This window comes from Vulpes lagopus, chromosome 11, assembly GCF_018345385.1.
Source record: "Vulpes lagopus strain Blue_001 chromosome 11, ASM1834538v1, whole genome shotgun sequence".
Taxonomy (NCBI): Eukaryota; Metazoa; Chordata; class Mammalia; order Carnivora; family Canidae; genus Vulpes; species Vulpes lagopus.
In genome coordinates this window covers 1,891,779-1,907,662 of record NC_054834.1, presented here as the reverse complement: position 1 = coordinate 1,907,662, position 15,884 = coordinate 1,891,779, and the positions used below count along the sequence as shown (strand labels likewise).

Here is a 15,884-nt window from a genome sequence, read left to right as displayed (position 1 = left end):
CGTCTCTGCCTGTCGGGCCCCGTCGGAAGCACCGGGGCAGCACTGCCCCTGCCACCTTGAGGGCCCCCGAGCAGCCGCGCGGCCCCGGTCCGAGCTCGGCGTTTCCAGGCTGCCACGAGGACGCTTGAGGCTGTCGCTGCCTGTGCTGGCGGTGCCCAGACGCCATGGGCCGCAGCCTCCGGCCCCGCGGGCCCCTCCTCATCCGCCATCGGGGAGGCCGGCCTCTCCCCAAAGGTTGAGGCCTCGGGGGCACCCGGGGGCTCGGGTCGTGGTCCCGGGGTCCTGGGGTCAGGTCCACGTCAGGCTCCCTGCTCCGTGGGGTCTGTTCTCCCTCTGCCCCTGCTTGTGCCCTCACTGTCGCACACGTGCACTCTCGCTCTCACTCTTGCTCTCTCACTCTCGCTCGCTCACTCTCGCTCGCTCTCATTCTCGCTCTCTTACTCTCATGCTCTCTTGCTCTCTCTTGCTCTAAAAAATGAGGACGCGCACATCCATGTGGTTCTCACATCTAATGCACGTGCCTACGCTGGTTGTGCCAGTGGCTCTGATTGCATCCTTCGTGGAAAAAAAACAGCTTCTTAATTATAAGTACGTGGCTGTGGGCGCGTCTCCTGAGCCTCTGTCCTTCGTGGACGTTTGTCACAGCAACAGGCTGGTCGCTACTGAGCGTGCCCGGGTGCTCGGGGTCCAGCAAGGTCGGAGTGTGTGGAGGAGACATGGATGACCCGGGGCACGGCTGGGCAGGTAGCTGGCCCCTGGCACCTTGAGTGCTTGGTGGTGGCAGTTTGTCCCACGGCAGTCACCGCCCCCCCGCCCTCGTGATGCACAGCTATTCGGGCGGTGACCGTGTGCAGCTGAACACGCTGCCTCTCGCCGGTTCTCTCTGCTGACGTGCGTGCGCAGGGACCGGTCCTCCTTGACCGGCAGTAACCTGCAGTGGCTGCCATCCCATGTGGCCCATCCGCCCCAGTGTGTGTCTGGCTGCCCCCCTGCTCCAAGGGCCCCGCTCCTCCCTGAGCCAGCTCGCGGCCTGTGTGTGACCGCACACCACGCGCAATCGGTTCCCTGTTCCAGCCTCCGGGTCATGGTCTCTCAGCACCAGCACTTAGGCTGATGCTGCCTCCTGGGGCACGACCCTGCACACGGTGGATGTCCTCACCTTGTGGCTCACACTGTTCTGGCTCTGGCGTGTCCTTCCGTGGAGAGCGGCCCTCAGAAACCAGGGCGCGGGCCACACGCTCGCTAACATGTCCTGAAGCGTCGTGGCCACGAGCCTCTTACTGCAGGGACGGGGAGATGTGCCAGTGGGTGTGTGTGCACCTGAGTGTGTACAGGTGTGTGCACATGTTGTGTACAGGTGTGTGCACACATGTGCATGCGTGTGTGCATGCGTGTGTGGGTGCGTGAGTGTGCAGGTGTGTGGGGGCAGGTATGCAAATGTACATATCAGGTCAGGATTTTAAAAACGTGCCATCAGCTGATCTTTTTCCCGTCTCCAGGCTTTTCCTCCTCCGAGACAGCCAGAGCAATCCAAAGGCATTTGTGCTCACGCTGTGTCATCATCAGAAAATTAAAAATTTCCAGATCTTACCTGTAAGTATGGGTGACGTCTCACTGAGTCTTGTTGCTGTTTTCTGGGTTCGTCTGAACGTGGTTTCCAAGTCAGAAACTAAGAGGACCACCGAGGGGGGTGGGGGGCTGAGTGGCAGGCGACACTGGAGGAGAAGCTTCCAGGAGCCCCTGGGGAGGCTGCTTTGACCTCGGGATGCCCTTTGCTGTTTTCCCTGGAAGTCAGTGGAAGCGGTGGCCAGCGTGGGGCCGCCTGCATTTGAGCTGGGCTACGCTTTGGCGGGGGGGGAGGAGGGGAGCACAGGTGGGGGGGGGGGCACATGTCCAGCAGGAGGAAGGGCCCACGGGGGGTGGGTAGGGGGTGGGTGCACGTCCAGCTGAGGGAGGTGCCCATGCCGAGGGAGCAGGGTCAAGGGGTGCACATCAGGGGCGCACGTCAAGGGGGAGTGGGGTCAGGGGATGCACGTCCGGGGGGGCCTATGCCAAGGGGGAGCAGGGTGGGGGGTGCACGTGGGGCACGCATAGTCAGGAAGACAGGATTCCTGCTGGGTGGGAGGCTGGCTCCTGGAATCCGAGGGGTCTGATTTCTGTTGGCGGGTCCCTGGTGCCCCAAGAAAGTGGTGGAAGGACAGTTGTGCAGCCCTGAGGTCCCCAAAGTCGAGTTGCGTTGCTTCTTCCACTTGGTCCCTGGATCAGGAAACAGATTTTCCTTCGAACGTTTCTGAAAACCTCAGGACCGCCTAGGTGGGTCGGCACCTTTCGTGTCCCAGCGGCGCACGGGTGACCGTCCAGGCCCAGGGTTGCAGGGCTTGGATCCCGGTGGATCCCAGGGTCGGGTGGGCCCCGGCGTCTGCTGCCTGCACCCCTGCGGCTCGGGAGCAGGTCAGAGCCCACGGCCCACAGACCAAGCTCCCAGGTCCCAAGGGCGGTGGTGGCCCTGTGGCGTTCCCCGGTGGGCTGGCCCTCGGGGCACACCCGGGCACGGGTCCCGTGTGGAAGGCTCGGAGGAGGCCGTGCCCGGTTCCGTGGTGTTGTTTTTTTTTTTTTTTTTTAATTTTTATTTATTTATGATAGTCACAGAGAGAGAGAGAGAGAGAGAGGCAGAGACACAGGCAGAGGGAGAAGCAGGCTCCATGCACCGGGAACCTGATGTGGGATTCGATCCCGGGTCTCCAGGATCGTGCCCTGGGCCAAAGGCAGGCGCCAAACCAATGTGCCACCCAGGGATCCCCGGTCCCGGTTCCGTGGTGTTGAACGGGGTGCTGCCCGGTTCCGCTGGTGCCCAGCAGGTCGGGGTCCCGGAGCCCCGCAGGGGCCGGCTGGGAGCTGCAGGCGCCCGGGGAGCGTTCCTGGTGCCCCCACGGCCGCCCCGCCCGGCGCAGAGGGGAGGGGAGGCGGTCGGCAGGGGGCTGGGGAGGGGCGCCCTGGGCGCAGACCTGGGGGCTGCCCCCCAGGGCCGAGCTTCCTTGCCCGCCTGAGCTGCCCGCCACCACCCGACGCCTCTGACGGGCTCTCGCCCTCGTGGCCCCCGCCTCCTGGGAGTCCGGGCAGCGGAGCTGAGCGGGAGCTGCAGGCCCGCGGGGGCTGGGCGGCCCCCGGGGCGGGGATGGGCGGGGATGGGCGGCCCCGCGGTCCCGGGTCGGCTTGGAGCTGGGCCACAGGCACCTGCTCCCTGGAGCCCCCGGAGCCCCCGAGCCCCGCGCTGCGCTGGAGACGGCGAAGGCCCCGGTTCGCGCCCCGCGCCCGCGGCTCCGGGGCCGCTAACGGGGCGTGTCCTGTGTCCCTCCAGTGCGAGGACGACGGGCAGATGTTCTTCAGCCTCGACGACGGCAACACCAAATTCTCGGACCTGATCCAGCTCGTTGACTTCTACCAGCTCAACAAGGGAGTCCTGCCCTGCAAGCTCAAGCACCACTGCATCCGCGTGGCCTTATGACCCACGGGCCGGCCGCCGCCGGAGGAAGCTGACACTGGAGCGGGAGGGGCGGGCGCGGGGCCGGGGGCGCGGGGTGCCCGGCCGGGGTCCCTCCCGCCGCCCTCCAGGGACTCGCCGCCCCCCCCCCCCCCCGCCGGGAGGCGAACCCGCAAACCCGCGACGACCACGGTCGCCTTGGCCGGGCCGCGAGGGCCGAGAGCCGGAGACGAGGGATTGGAAACGAACTCTTCCCTGGAATAACCTTGACGATTAAAACTGATATGTTTACTTTTTTGTAGCGATCCCTTTTTGCACGTCTCCTTTGTTTCCGGCGCGGGCCGCGGCCCCCCAGGCGGTCCTGCGGCTCTCGGGGCGCTGGGGCGCAGGGGCGGGGCTCTCCGTGCGCTGGGGCGCAGGGTTGGGGCGCGAGGAGGGCGTGGGGTCTCCGTGCGCAGGGGCGGGGCGGGGGGAGGGCGTGGGGTCTCCGTGCGCTGGGGTGCAGGGTTGGGGCGGGGGGAGGGCATGGGGTCTCCGTGCGCTGGGGCGCAGGGGTGGGGGGGTCTCCGTGCGCCGGGGTGCAGGGTTGGGGCGCGAGGAGGGCGTGGGGTCTCCGTACGCAGGGGCGGGGGGGGTCTCCGTGAGCTGGGGCGCAGGGGCGGGGCGGGGGGAGGGCGTGGGGTCTCCGTGCGCTGGGGTGCAGGGTTGGGGCGGGGGGAGGGCGTGGGGTCTCCGTGCGCTGGGGTGCAGGGTTGGGGCGGGGGGAGGGCATGGGGTCTCCGTGCGCTGGGGCGCAGGGGGGGGGGGGTCTCTCCGTGCGCCGGGGTGCAGGGGGGGCGGGGGCGGGGGGGGGGCGTGGGGTCTCCGTGCGCAGGGGCGGGGGGTCTCCGTGCGCCGGGGTGCAGGGTTGGGGCGGGGGGAGGGTGTGGGGTCTCCGTGCGCTGGGGCGGGGGGGTCTCCGTGCGCCGGGGTGCAGGGGGGGCGGGGGGGCGGGGGTCTCTGTGCGCTGGGGTGCAGGGGGGGGCGTGGGGGTCTCCATGCGCTGCGGTGCGGGGGGGGCGGGGGGCGTGCGGCTCTCAGTGCCTTGGGCGCAGGGGCGGGGCGGGGGGAGGGCGTGGGGTCTCTGTGCGCTGGGGCGCAGGGGCGGGGCAGGCAGGGGGCGTGAGTGAGGCTCTTGGTGCCCAGGGGCGGGGTGGGCAGGCGGCTCGGGAGGGGGCGCCCACGCAGAGCAGGTAACGGGGCAACAGGCCGCCCGGGCCCTCCCCGCCCCGCATCCTGCAACAGCTTTTCATTTTCTTGAGAGCAAAGTAAGCGGTGCCCGCGCGGTGGGCACGGGCGGGTTGCGGCCGCGGTCAGGCGCTTGTCTGCCACGGAGGCCGGTGCGGGGGCGCCCCAGCTGGTCACCCGAGCTCGTGGCCCAGTCCGGGAGGCCCGGTGCCCTGGAGAGCCCGCTGGCCCCCAGCGTGGCAGGCTGGGCCGCCCGGAGCTGCGTCTCTGCACCCTCACCTGCACCCTCCCCTGCCTCCCCACCTCCACCCTCACCTGCACCCTCACCTGCCCCCCCACCTCCACCCTCAGGTGCACCCTCACCTGCACCCTTACCTGCCCTCCCACCCCCACCCTCACCTGCACCTTCACCTGCCCTCCCACCTCCACCCTCACCTGCACCCTCACCTGCCCCCCCACCTCCACCCTCAGGTGCACCCTCACCTGCACCCTCACCTGCCCTCCCACCTCCACCCTCACCTGCACCTTCACCTGCCCCCCCACCTCCACCCTCATACCTCCACCCTCACCTGCACCGCACCCCACGGTAGCTCAGGCCCTTCCCTGGCTGTGCCCACCCCCACCCCTGTGCCTGGGGCGGAAAGGATCTAAGGGGGAAATTGCAGCTGCCTGGCTGCCCGTGCTGCGGTTTCCATGGTGACAAAGACGTAGCCTTGAAAAGGGCACATCTGCAGCCTGGCATTTAAGGGTCCCCCTCCCCCCCACCCCCCGGGACCTCCGTCCTGCCGCCCCTCGGCTGATGGCGCGGGGGGACTCATGGCACGTGTGGCTCTTGAGTCCGCTCAACATAGGCCTACTTCCCCTCCCGGGGCTGAGGCACTCGGGCCGCGGTGTCCCCCCTGGCCTCCCCTGCCCCCCTCCCCTTCCCCTCCTGGGCCCCCCCAACCCCTTGGCCTCGCTGCCCCCCGTCAGGCCTCCCCCCAGCCCCAGCCTTCCCCACCCCACCACCTGGCCTCCCCTCCCCCCAGCCCCTAAGCAGAGTCACCAGGCATGAGAGGGGCTGTGACTGTGGGGTGACTTATGGTCCCTGCAAAACCGAAGGTCTCCCTGACAGGCCCCGGCTCAGTCACCACGCAGGACAGGTGCTCGGCTCGGGTGCCAGCCGCCGGGTGCCTGACTCTGCCCCCGCCCCCAGCCCCACCCTGCAGCATGCACCCAGTGTGGGATGCCCGGGAAGGCCTGGGACACCGATGCACTGTGGGGAGCTCTGGGTCGGGAAACCCTGGTCTAGGTTACAGGCCCCGCTCCGGACTCGCCATCCAAGGGCCACGTACACAAATGCAAAACTTACAGCGGGACGTTTTTCACCATAAATGCTCGGTTGCATTTTCTGCCTTTTGTAGCCAGTGTGTGGTGCAGCCACGGAGGTGCACTAACCAGCCCCCCCACCCGGCCGTTGGCAGGCTCTGGCACACCTGGCGGCAGGCCCGGGCACACCTGCCTGGCCGCACTCAGCACCCCAGACGCTGTTCTCCTCACCGTAAACCAAATGCACCATTTCTTTTGTTCCTTCTTTCTGCCTGGACCCGGTGAGCTGCGACCCCACGCCCTCCCCGCGAGAAAGCTGGTGTCCGCCGCGTTTTGTGTTTATAAACATGCGTTTTATTTAAAAGGAGAATGACGGCGTCTGCCTCGGTCCTCGTGTCGCTGGTTTGACACAGTCTCTCGTACCCTGGCCGCGGCGACACGCCAGGTGGAGCAGGGAAGCCCCCAGCCTCGTGGCCGGGAATTCCACCCGAGAGGGCCGGTGCCCCGAGGACGGCGGGCACCCGAGCCGGGCTAACCGGGGGTGGGGGGAGGATGTTCGACATTTATTTTTGTATTTGAATGACATGGATGTAAACGGGCCAGCTCAGGGTCGTTGTAGAGCCCGCTGATTTCTCTCTCTGCCCGTGATTTTCTTTTCTTAAAAGGAAAACCCCACGTAGCAGCTGGACTTAGTGGGGAAGGAAACGTGCAGCGCGTGGGGTGTTACAGACCTGCTACCCCCACCCCGGCCCCACATGCCCGCGCGAGCTTGCCTGCACACTCCCCTCGCTCTCAGGTAATACATTGTTTAAAAAAATGTCTTAAGAAATCAAGCATATTTCGCGTGAGGAATAAAGTTGCAGGAAGGATTTTTATGACATCGTGAGCCTGTTAAACGTCGGACGTGAACTGCCCTACAGCTTCGGGGCCGGGCCGGGAAGCGCGGTGTCCCCGCGTCTCATACTGCGGGTTCTACACCAGCAAGCGGGGCAGGGAACACCCGAATCGCCCGTGGTGTGTGGCACAGGGAGGCATCCCGGGCCCTGGCGAGGCCGGTGACGGCCGGGGGGCTGCCCCAGAGGGTGGCCGGGACCCCCCAGCGCGGGAGCCCGTGGTGCAGCGGGGACTCCAGGCCGCGGGGCCCGGGGCAGCCCTGGAGCCTTTCCCAGAACAGCGGGAAGGGGTCGGTATGTATGGAGGGGTCACCGCCCGCCCACGGTGCGTGTGCACTTGCGACCTGCAGTGCGTCAAAGGCTCCTTTGAGGTCTGGAACTGTTTCCCAGATTACATCGACGAGGACTTTCGTCGCGTTACCGCAGGACGCTTTCCAAAGACACCTGAGTGCGTTGGATCCGCTTGACCTGCACGCCAACCCCTTTGCTTTTCTCAGACCTTTTAAGCCGGGTTCCCTTTGGGCCCCACCGTGTCCCAACCCTAGGTGTGTCCCCGAGGGTGTTCCTGCAGGCCCACCCTCCTTGCGCTGCCCGCGTGGAGTCCTCACCCCCGAAGTCCATGCGTCTCCCCCCACTTCCCGTCAGAGCCATCCCCCTTCCTTGTCCATCCCTTGGACTCCCGCATCTCTGCTTTGAGCTCTTGCGACCTGATGGCTCAGGTTTTAAAGTGAGTTTTGGCTGCAGGTTGGACGGACTCCCCTGCGGGGTTCTTCCCAGAGTGCCCGCTGCTGTTTTATGTTTCCGCTGTCATTTTTCTCCTTTCAACTTGGAGTCTCTTCACAGGAGATTGGTGCTGGTTGTTGGAGCAACAAGGTGAGTTCTTGTTACAAGTGGCCACTTCTAGGGAGTTGGCGCGGAGAAGACGACGCGGGTTGTGTTTGATCCCAGAGGGCAAAACGGAGAGAGCCGTGCAGGTGACCCCCGCGCCCTGGTGGCAGAAGCCGTCGAGACGGATCGTCCAGCTGAGTCTCCTCGCTGCCCCCTGGTCACATGCGCCTTCCAGGCAAATCTCCCCAAATGACGCATTAGTGTGCAAATGATGCGTTAGTGTGCGATAGAACCCCCCCTCCCCCCCCCCGGGTTTCTATTGCAAACGCCTGCAGTGTCATTTGGGTCACAGAGTTTTGTTATCTGAAATAAGAGCATGACAAATTCTCTCAGAAAATAACCACCACCCCCCCCCCGCCCCGTAACTACATACTGAGGCGCGCACGTGCTGGGGGCGTCTGCGAGAGTTGGAGCCCGGTGCGGGGAGGCCCGGAGGCCCGCTGGGAGGCTGGGCGCATCCAACTGAGACGATGCCACCAGGCACACACACACACACACCCCTATTTGAATTTTAATTAAAAAATTAAATGAAAAACTCAGTTCCAGGTGTCATTGGCCACATGTTAAGTGCTCCGCGTAGGGGCCACCAGATGGGCGCGCAGAGCGTTTCCAGCGTGGCGGAAGGTGTGCTGGATGGGCTGGCCCCGGTGACTGGTCGTGAGCACCGACGTCGCCGGGGCGGGCGAGGCTGATGAGATCGGGGGCGTCCACCTGAGGGTCCATGTGTCGCCCGAGGCTCAGGCCGCCCCCTGAAGCCACACGTCTGCCTCGGCCCCCGGGGGAGACGCAGCCGCTGCCCTCTCGCCTTCACCTGGCTGGTCCCACTTGCTTCCCGGCTGGGAGGGACGACGGTGGTTTCTCGTGGGACACACCTACGGTGCACAAGCTCCGGGCTGCTGTGTCCGCATAGCCCGTCCTCCGCACACACCCTGGCGCAGAGGGGGCTTCTCTATACAGTAGCGACCTGCTTAGGGAGCAGATGGCCTGCAGGGGCCAGGGGTGGGAAAGGTCCGTTTCCTCTTGCCCACCTGAGTCCCACTAGGGATTATCCCCCCGACTGAGTGTGCTTGAGTGTGTAAGTGTAGTGTGTTTGCACCCAAGCACCGAGTGTGAGCAGAAAGTGTGCTGCTCCTCATCTGCAGACACAGCCACCTCTTTCCCAGCAGGAGCAAGAAGGGACCAGGCAGGGCTTCCAGGCAGATGGTCTTCTTTTTTTTTTTTTTTTAAGATTTTATTTATTTATTCATGAGAGACTCAGAGAGAGAGAGGCAGAGACCCAGGCAGAGGGAGAAGCAGGCTCCATGCAGGGAGCCCGACGTGGGACTCGATCCTGGGACCCCGGGGTCACACCCTCCACCACTGAGCCTCCCGGGGATCCCCGACAGATGGTTTTCTAGAAGCCACCATACGGGGAACCGGTCGTTCTTGCACCTTCCTATAATTCAAACCCAATCCTGACAATGCTGGCCTTTCTGTCGGGAGCCAGGGCGAGCGTCGTGAGGAGAGCCCCGGGGCCTTCTCCCCGACGATCAGCAGTGGGCCGAAGGACGCACTTCTTGACATATTTATTTTGATTAGAGGGAGGGGACTTGCATTATTTTTTATTTCCTGCAGACAGTGAAGTGGTGTTGGTATTCTGTTACTGCCCTATTTTCAATTTTACCTACAATAGGACGATGCTGTTTCTGAGACGGCTGAGATCTTTCCCCGCGGAGATGTGGACGTGGGACCTACCCGGCGCTAAGTCCGCGTCCTGCTGTGAGACCGGGCTGCGAGAGGAACCTCGGGATGACGCCGCGCAGCTGCACCCTGGCCTCGCTCCCCGAGGGTCTGGTTCAGTGGGGAGAGAAGGTGCCGCGGGGCCCGGTGCATCGGGGTCGCTCCCCTGGGAGGGGACTTCTAGAGGCTTCGAGAGCAGGCTTGTGCCCTCTGGCACGTTCTCGCGGCAAGCCTGGGGGAGTCCTGTAACACACCTGTGAAAAGACGCCGTGGATTCCGACCCACACGACCCTCAGACTCCGCCTCGGAGCTCCGGAGCTACACATCTCCAAGCCCTGGGGAGCTTCTGGAAGTAAAGGCTTTGGCTTGGCAATACGACGCTTGCTCACAGGCCACGACAGGTAACGCGACCATGTCCAGGTCACATCGGCTCCAGGGACGTGTGGCGCCCGCATCTGCTGTGTTTTTACCCCCCACCCGGCCCATCGGGGACCTGCTGAGCTGCTACGGGGACGGTATCGGTGGGCTGTGACAGAAAAGGCTGCGGCTCAACTTAGAAGGCCTCGAGGCTGCCCCGGGAACACCCTGGGAGCACTGCAGGGAGCACCAGCTGGCACAGCCGGAAAGGCCCCGAGGCTCCTGCCCTGGCAGGGCACAGGCCGCCTCCAGTGCTGCCACTGATGGGCCTGTCAGGACCTCGGGTGCTGTGCCAGAGGCGTGCAGCCTGGTGCATCGTCATCCCTGCCGGGCACCCAGGCTGCTCGCTCTGGCCACTGGGCTAGGCTGGCTCAGCTGTGCACGGCCAGGTGTGCACGGCCAGGTGTGCACGGCCAGGCCTGGCCCCCGTCTCCTGGCGCCCGATGGGGCTCTGTGCACCCTGTGAGGCTGTCATCTGCACGGCCACAGAGCCCGGGGGGGCCTTCATTCCCTTCCCTGAGCATGGCCCGTGGCTTGGCAAAGCTGGGGCTTCTGAACTTGAGCACCCCGCAGGGCTCCCTCCACTCTGCCCTCTGCTAGCCTCTGCCATCCCTCACCTCTGGAGCACAGGCCACCCCCGCCGACGGTCCACCTCGTAGGGGAGGCTCGAGTTCAAACAAGGGGGCACCTCCCGTAGCACGTTCGCTTGACCATCGGCTTGCAAGTAGAGGTGGGATCACTCCATATGGTCAGCTGTTAGAGCAACCGGGGCGCGGGGCCTTGGGGCCCCACGCAGGCTCCAGCACCGCCCTCAGGACCCGCTGGCGTGTCAGGCCCCTCTCCCAGCCAGCTCCTTCTCACCCCCAAGCTGGAAATAATATTGGAAATGCAAGCAAAAAATTCATGGAAGAAAACCCAGAAATAGCTAAGGAACATGTGAATGTCATTTTTTTAATTCAATAAAAATCATAGGAGCAGCAGGGGGCCCATCCGACTTGCCTTCTCGAGCTTTTTCACTCATTGTTTCATCCTCAGTTTAGATTTTACAAATCTTGACGAATTTTATTTCGCTGGGAAGAGAGTATCCGAAGTGGATTTTGAAGCTTTGATGACAACCTGCGGTAAGATGCGTTTGTCCTGTGACGCGGTGCGCATCATGCACACACGTGATTGAAGCAAGAGGTGCGATGCCCCTCTTTGCTCTTTGATGCGACTTCTGTTTTAAAGATGCTGCTCATGACGCCCTCACAACCGACTTCCTGATCCGGTGCTTCGAGAAATTAGAGGAGCACAAAGTTGGGTGATTCCCAGCACTCAAACCCAAGGCCGACTCTAAAGCTACAGCGGATCAAGACTGTGGGTCTTTTTTTTTTTTTTAAGATTTATTTTTATTTTTTTATTTATGATAGACAGAGAGAGGCAGAGACACAGGCAGAGGGAGAAGCAGGATCCATGCAGGGAGCCTGACACGGGACTCGATCCCGGGACTCCAGGATCACGCCAAAGGCAGGCGCGAAACCGCTGAGCCACCCAGGGATCCCCAAGACTGTGGGGTTTTTTAAAAATGATCTTTATTTATTAGAGGATGAGCGGGAGGAGGGAGAAGCAAACCCCCCCCCCCCCGCCCGCTGAGCAGGGAGCCCGACATGGGGCTGGATCCCAGGACCTGAGATCATGACCGGAGCCCAAGGCAGATGCTTCACCCACTGAGCTGCCCGGGGGCCCCAAGACTGTGTATTAATGGGGTGCCTGGGTGGACCAATGGATTAAGCAGTGGGCTCTTGATTTTTGGCTTAGTTCATGATCTCAGGGTAGTGGGATGGAGCCCTGCACGGGGCCCCACACTCAGCAGGGAGTTCTGCTTTGGATTCTCCCTCTCCCTCTCCCTCTCCCTCTCCCTCTCCCTCTCCCCCTGCACCTTCCCCCTCCCTCCCTTTCCCTCTCCCCCTCCCTCTCCCCTCCTCTCTCCCCCTCCCTCTCTCTCCCTCTCACCCTCCTTCTCCCTCTCTCTCTCCCCCCCTCCGTCTCCCTCCCTCTCCCGATCCCCCTCAAAAAAAAAAAAAAAAAGACTGTATTACTGGTGAAAGAACAGATCCATAGAACACAACAAGTAGACCCCATCAATGTAATCAACTGACAAAGGAGCAAAGGCAACACAATGAGAACAGATGGTCCCCTCCGCTCTTCATGGTGACATAACCCGATGCCCACATGCACAACAGTGATCCTAGACGCAGACCTCACACCCTTCACAAGCTCCAACTCAGGAGACCACAGACCTGAACGTAAAAGGCAAAACGATAAAACCCCTGGAAGGGAACGGAGGAGAAAATCTAGACGAATTCAGGATTTGGTAATGACCCCGTAGCCACAGCAGCAGAGGCTCAACCCGTGAAACACAGAACTGACAAGTTGTGTTTATGCAAATTTAAAAAACATCTGTTCAGCAGAAAAGCACGGAAATGATCTTTTCACCATGCCCTAAGCTAAGTGGCTTTTCCAGGGAAATCTGACGTTGGTCCTGGTGGTGTGACCCTCCCCTTGGGGGTCACCTGGGACCCAGGAACTATGACCCTCACTCAAAAGGCCACATAGTAGGGCTGAGAAGCCGCATTAGCCGGGGAGCTCATCCACCGGGGGCCGACGCAGGCCTCCTGTCTCGTCAGGAGATGGCAGGGGCCAAGTGGTCTCTGTCCTCAGATACTTCTGGGCTTGGATTTCGATGGTCATGCCTCAAACCACTCACGCGAGAGAGGCCTTGTGTCGCAGAAACATCCGAGTTGCCCAAATGGACGTGCAGGCCTGGTTCCCTGAAAACGGTAGGAAAAACATGGTGTGGGCATCGTGGCGGCCGTGAAGAAATACGGGTGAAGGTAACGGAGTCCTGGAAGGTTCTGTTGGGATGGAATCAGTCCCTGGTCTTGGCTAGGTGATCTCAGAGGCCAGGGTCCCCGCCACACGCAGCTCCCGACGGCAGTGGCGCCCCATCGGCCACGGGCCCAGGCCCTCCGGCGGCAGGTCGGCGTGTCCCCGGCTGGTTATTTTGTGCCCCCTCGCCAGGCAGCCCTTCCTTCGACAGACACCTCCCTTGGGACGTGTGTTTCCTTTGAACAAGCCAAGGCACATCCCCGTGCTGCAAGGGCATCCGCGATCTGAAAAGCGTCGAGTCTCAACAACGTACACAGGGACATCCACGTACCGGACTCCAGACCGGATGCTGTGGCTTTGAAACTCTGAGGGGGACTGCGCGGTGTAGATGGGCCTTACGCCTCGCCTGGAGGGGCCGCCTCCCCGAGTCTGCTTACAGGACGCACCCAGACCCCCCAGCCCGCCAGCGACGTCGGGGCGTCCGCAGGTAGCAACACCGGAACAGGTTCTTCAACTCCAGGCTGTGTCTTGGAAAGCCTGAGCTCACGTGATATCATGAAACGTTCCTAAGATTTAAGATCTTGTGTCCACAAGCCTCCAAAGCTGATGTGCAAACACAACGCTTTGCTGAGCATCCGGGCCAGAGGCCCCTCGCGAACCACTGCTGAGCCGTGACTCTGCCACGGGCTGGCCCTGGTCGCCAGCGCTGGCTCTGCCTGAGTGAGGGGTGCTCAGGCGAGCGACCCCCCCCCCCCACCCACCAAGGGAACGTCCTGTACCAGCTCGGAGAGTCCGGAAGCCGTGTTCCTGCAGGCGCCCACAGTGTCGTCGAGCCTGGGAACGTGCCCTGTGCTGGCTTCCTCCCATCGCTGCCTTACTTGCCCCATCCCTGCCCAGGTTTTCTGTGGTCACGACCAAAATAAACTACTTGTGCCTGAATCTTTGTCTCCGGATTAGCTCCGGAGGGACCCCAGACCAAGATGGGGCCCGGACTGGAATTGGGGGCAGCAACATTCTGGACGGAAAGACTTCCTTTAACGTCACGCGCTAACGTTCTTCCAGCCCACACCCCCCGTGGTTCGTGAATGCACCAGCAAACGATTTGAACGTTCCTCTTGAAAGAGAAATATGTGAAAGTAGCAAGGGATTTTTTGCAAGAGAAAACTTGTACAGGAACCCTTGGCCTTCCAAGTATCTCAGTTCCTTAAAAGGTGTGGCGTTTGCCTGCTGAAGGACACAGAGGCGGGTGTCCCGCAGAGCGACGACAAGCTCAGGAAACGGCAAGATGAGAGAGGGGGGCTTTTGCTCCACAATTAACATCGGGAGAATTGTTCTACTAGTTGGGGGGACACATGAGGGCCCTCGTCGGTCCTGCCTCCCTGTAAGTCCCAGGGCTGGGTGAAGATCTAAGAGTAAAAAAAATGTAAGTGTAGAAAAACGTCACAGAGAAATAGGGGCCCTCGTGTCTACACCCGGAGTGGAGGAGACAGCAAACCTGACACCGAGGAGCCCAGAGCAACAGAGCTGGGCCATCCGGTCTGAACAGCCCTGGAGTGAAAACTCTGAACATCAAGGAACAGAAACCGCAACGTGGGGAAGGACATTGGCTGTGACGCAGCACGATGATGAGGTGCTGTCGAGTGCGGGGAAGCAGGCGGCAAATGCAGCTCGCCCGGCCCTCCCTCCTCCCTCCGGGTGCTCAGCGCAGTTGCTCCTCCAGGGTCAGTGTTGACAGACGATACTGACAATAGCGCTGTCTCCGGGATAGAATTATGGAGGGATGTTTAATCAATGTATTTATTTTTTTTTAAGATTTTATTTATTTATCCAGGAGAGACGCAGGCAGAGAGAGAAGCAGGCTCCCTGCAGGGAGCCGGATGCGGGACTCGATCCCAGGACCCCGGGGTGGCGCCCTGGGCCGAAGGCAGATGCTCCACCACTGAGCACCCCCACCCCGGTGCCCCTGGAGGAATGTTTTAATTGCTGCTCTCGGAAGCTTTACTGTGCTCCCTCACGGAGCACCGGGGCAGCCTTAGCTGGGTTCTTTCCCGAGAGCGGCCCTGTGCCCGCGGAGGGCCGTGCACGCTGCACGGAGGTCAGCAGAACGTCCCTAGGACACAGAACGTTCCGCTGACTGGTTAGACCGAAGCATCTACAAAAGGTCTCGCTCGGGGGAGGACGGCGTCCCCGAGAGGGAGGTGTAGGCAAAGCGACCTCCCGACGCCAAAGAAGCCACGACGCTGCGGGGAAAGGCCAACCGGCCGGGTCGGGTATGACAAGAAATGGCCTGAGAAGGAGACTTCCAGACGGGAGCATGTTTCGGGCCGCCAGCCGCGGGACGCGTGGCTCTCCCATCGGGTGCAGCCCACCTCCCGGAGGCCGCGGGCTCGCCGGGGGCCCTGGGGCGATGGTGGGGAACAGGTGTGAGCTGCGGTGCAATCTCTGGAGCAGATCTCGGACGTTATGCCCACGGGTGCACTCAAGTGTTAGGACTTGTGTGGTCAGATGAAAAGGAAGAATGGGGTCAGGTGGATGCCCAAGAAGATTTCAGGCCACCGAGTGGTGGTCGTGGCAGGTCTGTCCAAGGTGGCACCAGGCCGGCTGGCCCGTCGGCACAAAATAACCCTCCGAGGGGCGTGTGTGGGCAGGTGCCCCGAGGTCATCCACCCGAGACCGTGGGCTGATCCCACCCCAACAAGAATTTTCCACTAGTCACTTAAATCCCTTGGTACGTTTGTCTGCTGGTAGGAAAACTGTTGGTCAGAGTGACAGGAGCGGGTCTCTTCCTTCTCTGTAAGTCGTGCTCTCGTGTACTCCCTTCTCTCACACACTGTCCTTGGGTGATTTGATCCAGTCCTGTTGCTCCGAACCCCATCTCCACGTTGGTCGCGCGTAACTTCATTTCCCTCCCAGACCTCTTTTGTGAGCCACAGACTCCTACGTGGAAAAGTTCATGCACGTCTCCACCAAGTGATGCGTGCGCGTGGTACCTGTGATTTATGTAATTTGTGGTTTCAATTAAATGTGTTTTTTTAATCCCCGAGCCAAACTCTTAATCTCCTTCGTGCCCCAACCTAAACGGG

At 62.1% G+C, this 15,884-nt stretch overlaps 1 protein-coding gene across 4 annotated transcripts in view; it reads left to right on the top strand.

The window, feature by feature from the left end:
• The window catches only part of GRB10 (growth factor receptor bound protein 10), a 146,603-nt gene extending 142,831 nt beyond the window's left edge, over window positions 1-3,772 (top strand). For all 4 annotated transcript variants that reach the window (XM_041722548.1, XM_041722546.1, XM_041722547.1 and 1 more), the window contains 2 exons: window positions 1,500-1,593; window positions 3,359-3,772. In XM_041722548.1, coding sequence (XP_041578482.1) covers window positions 1,500-1,593; window positions 3,359-3,505 — 241 coding nt within the window. In that variant the 3' untranslated portion in view covers window positions 3,506-3,772. The remainder of the gene's footprint in view (window positions 1-1,499; window positions 1,594-3,358) is intronic.
• Window positions 3,773-15,884: the final 12,112 nt, after the last annotated feature.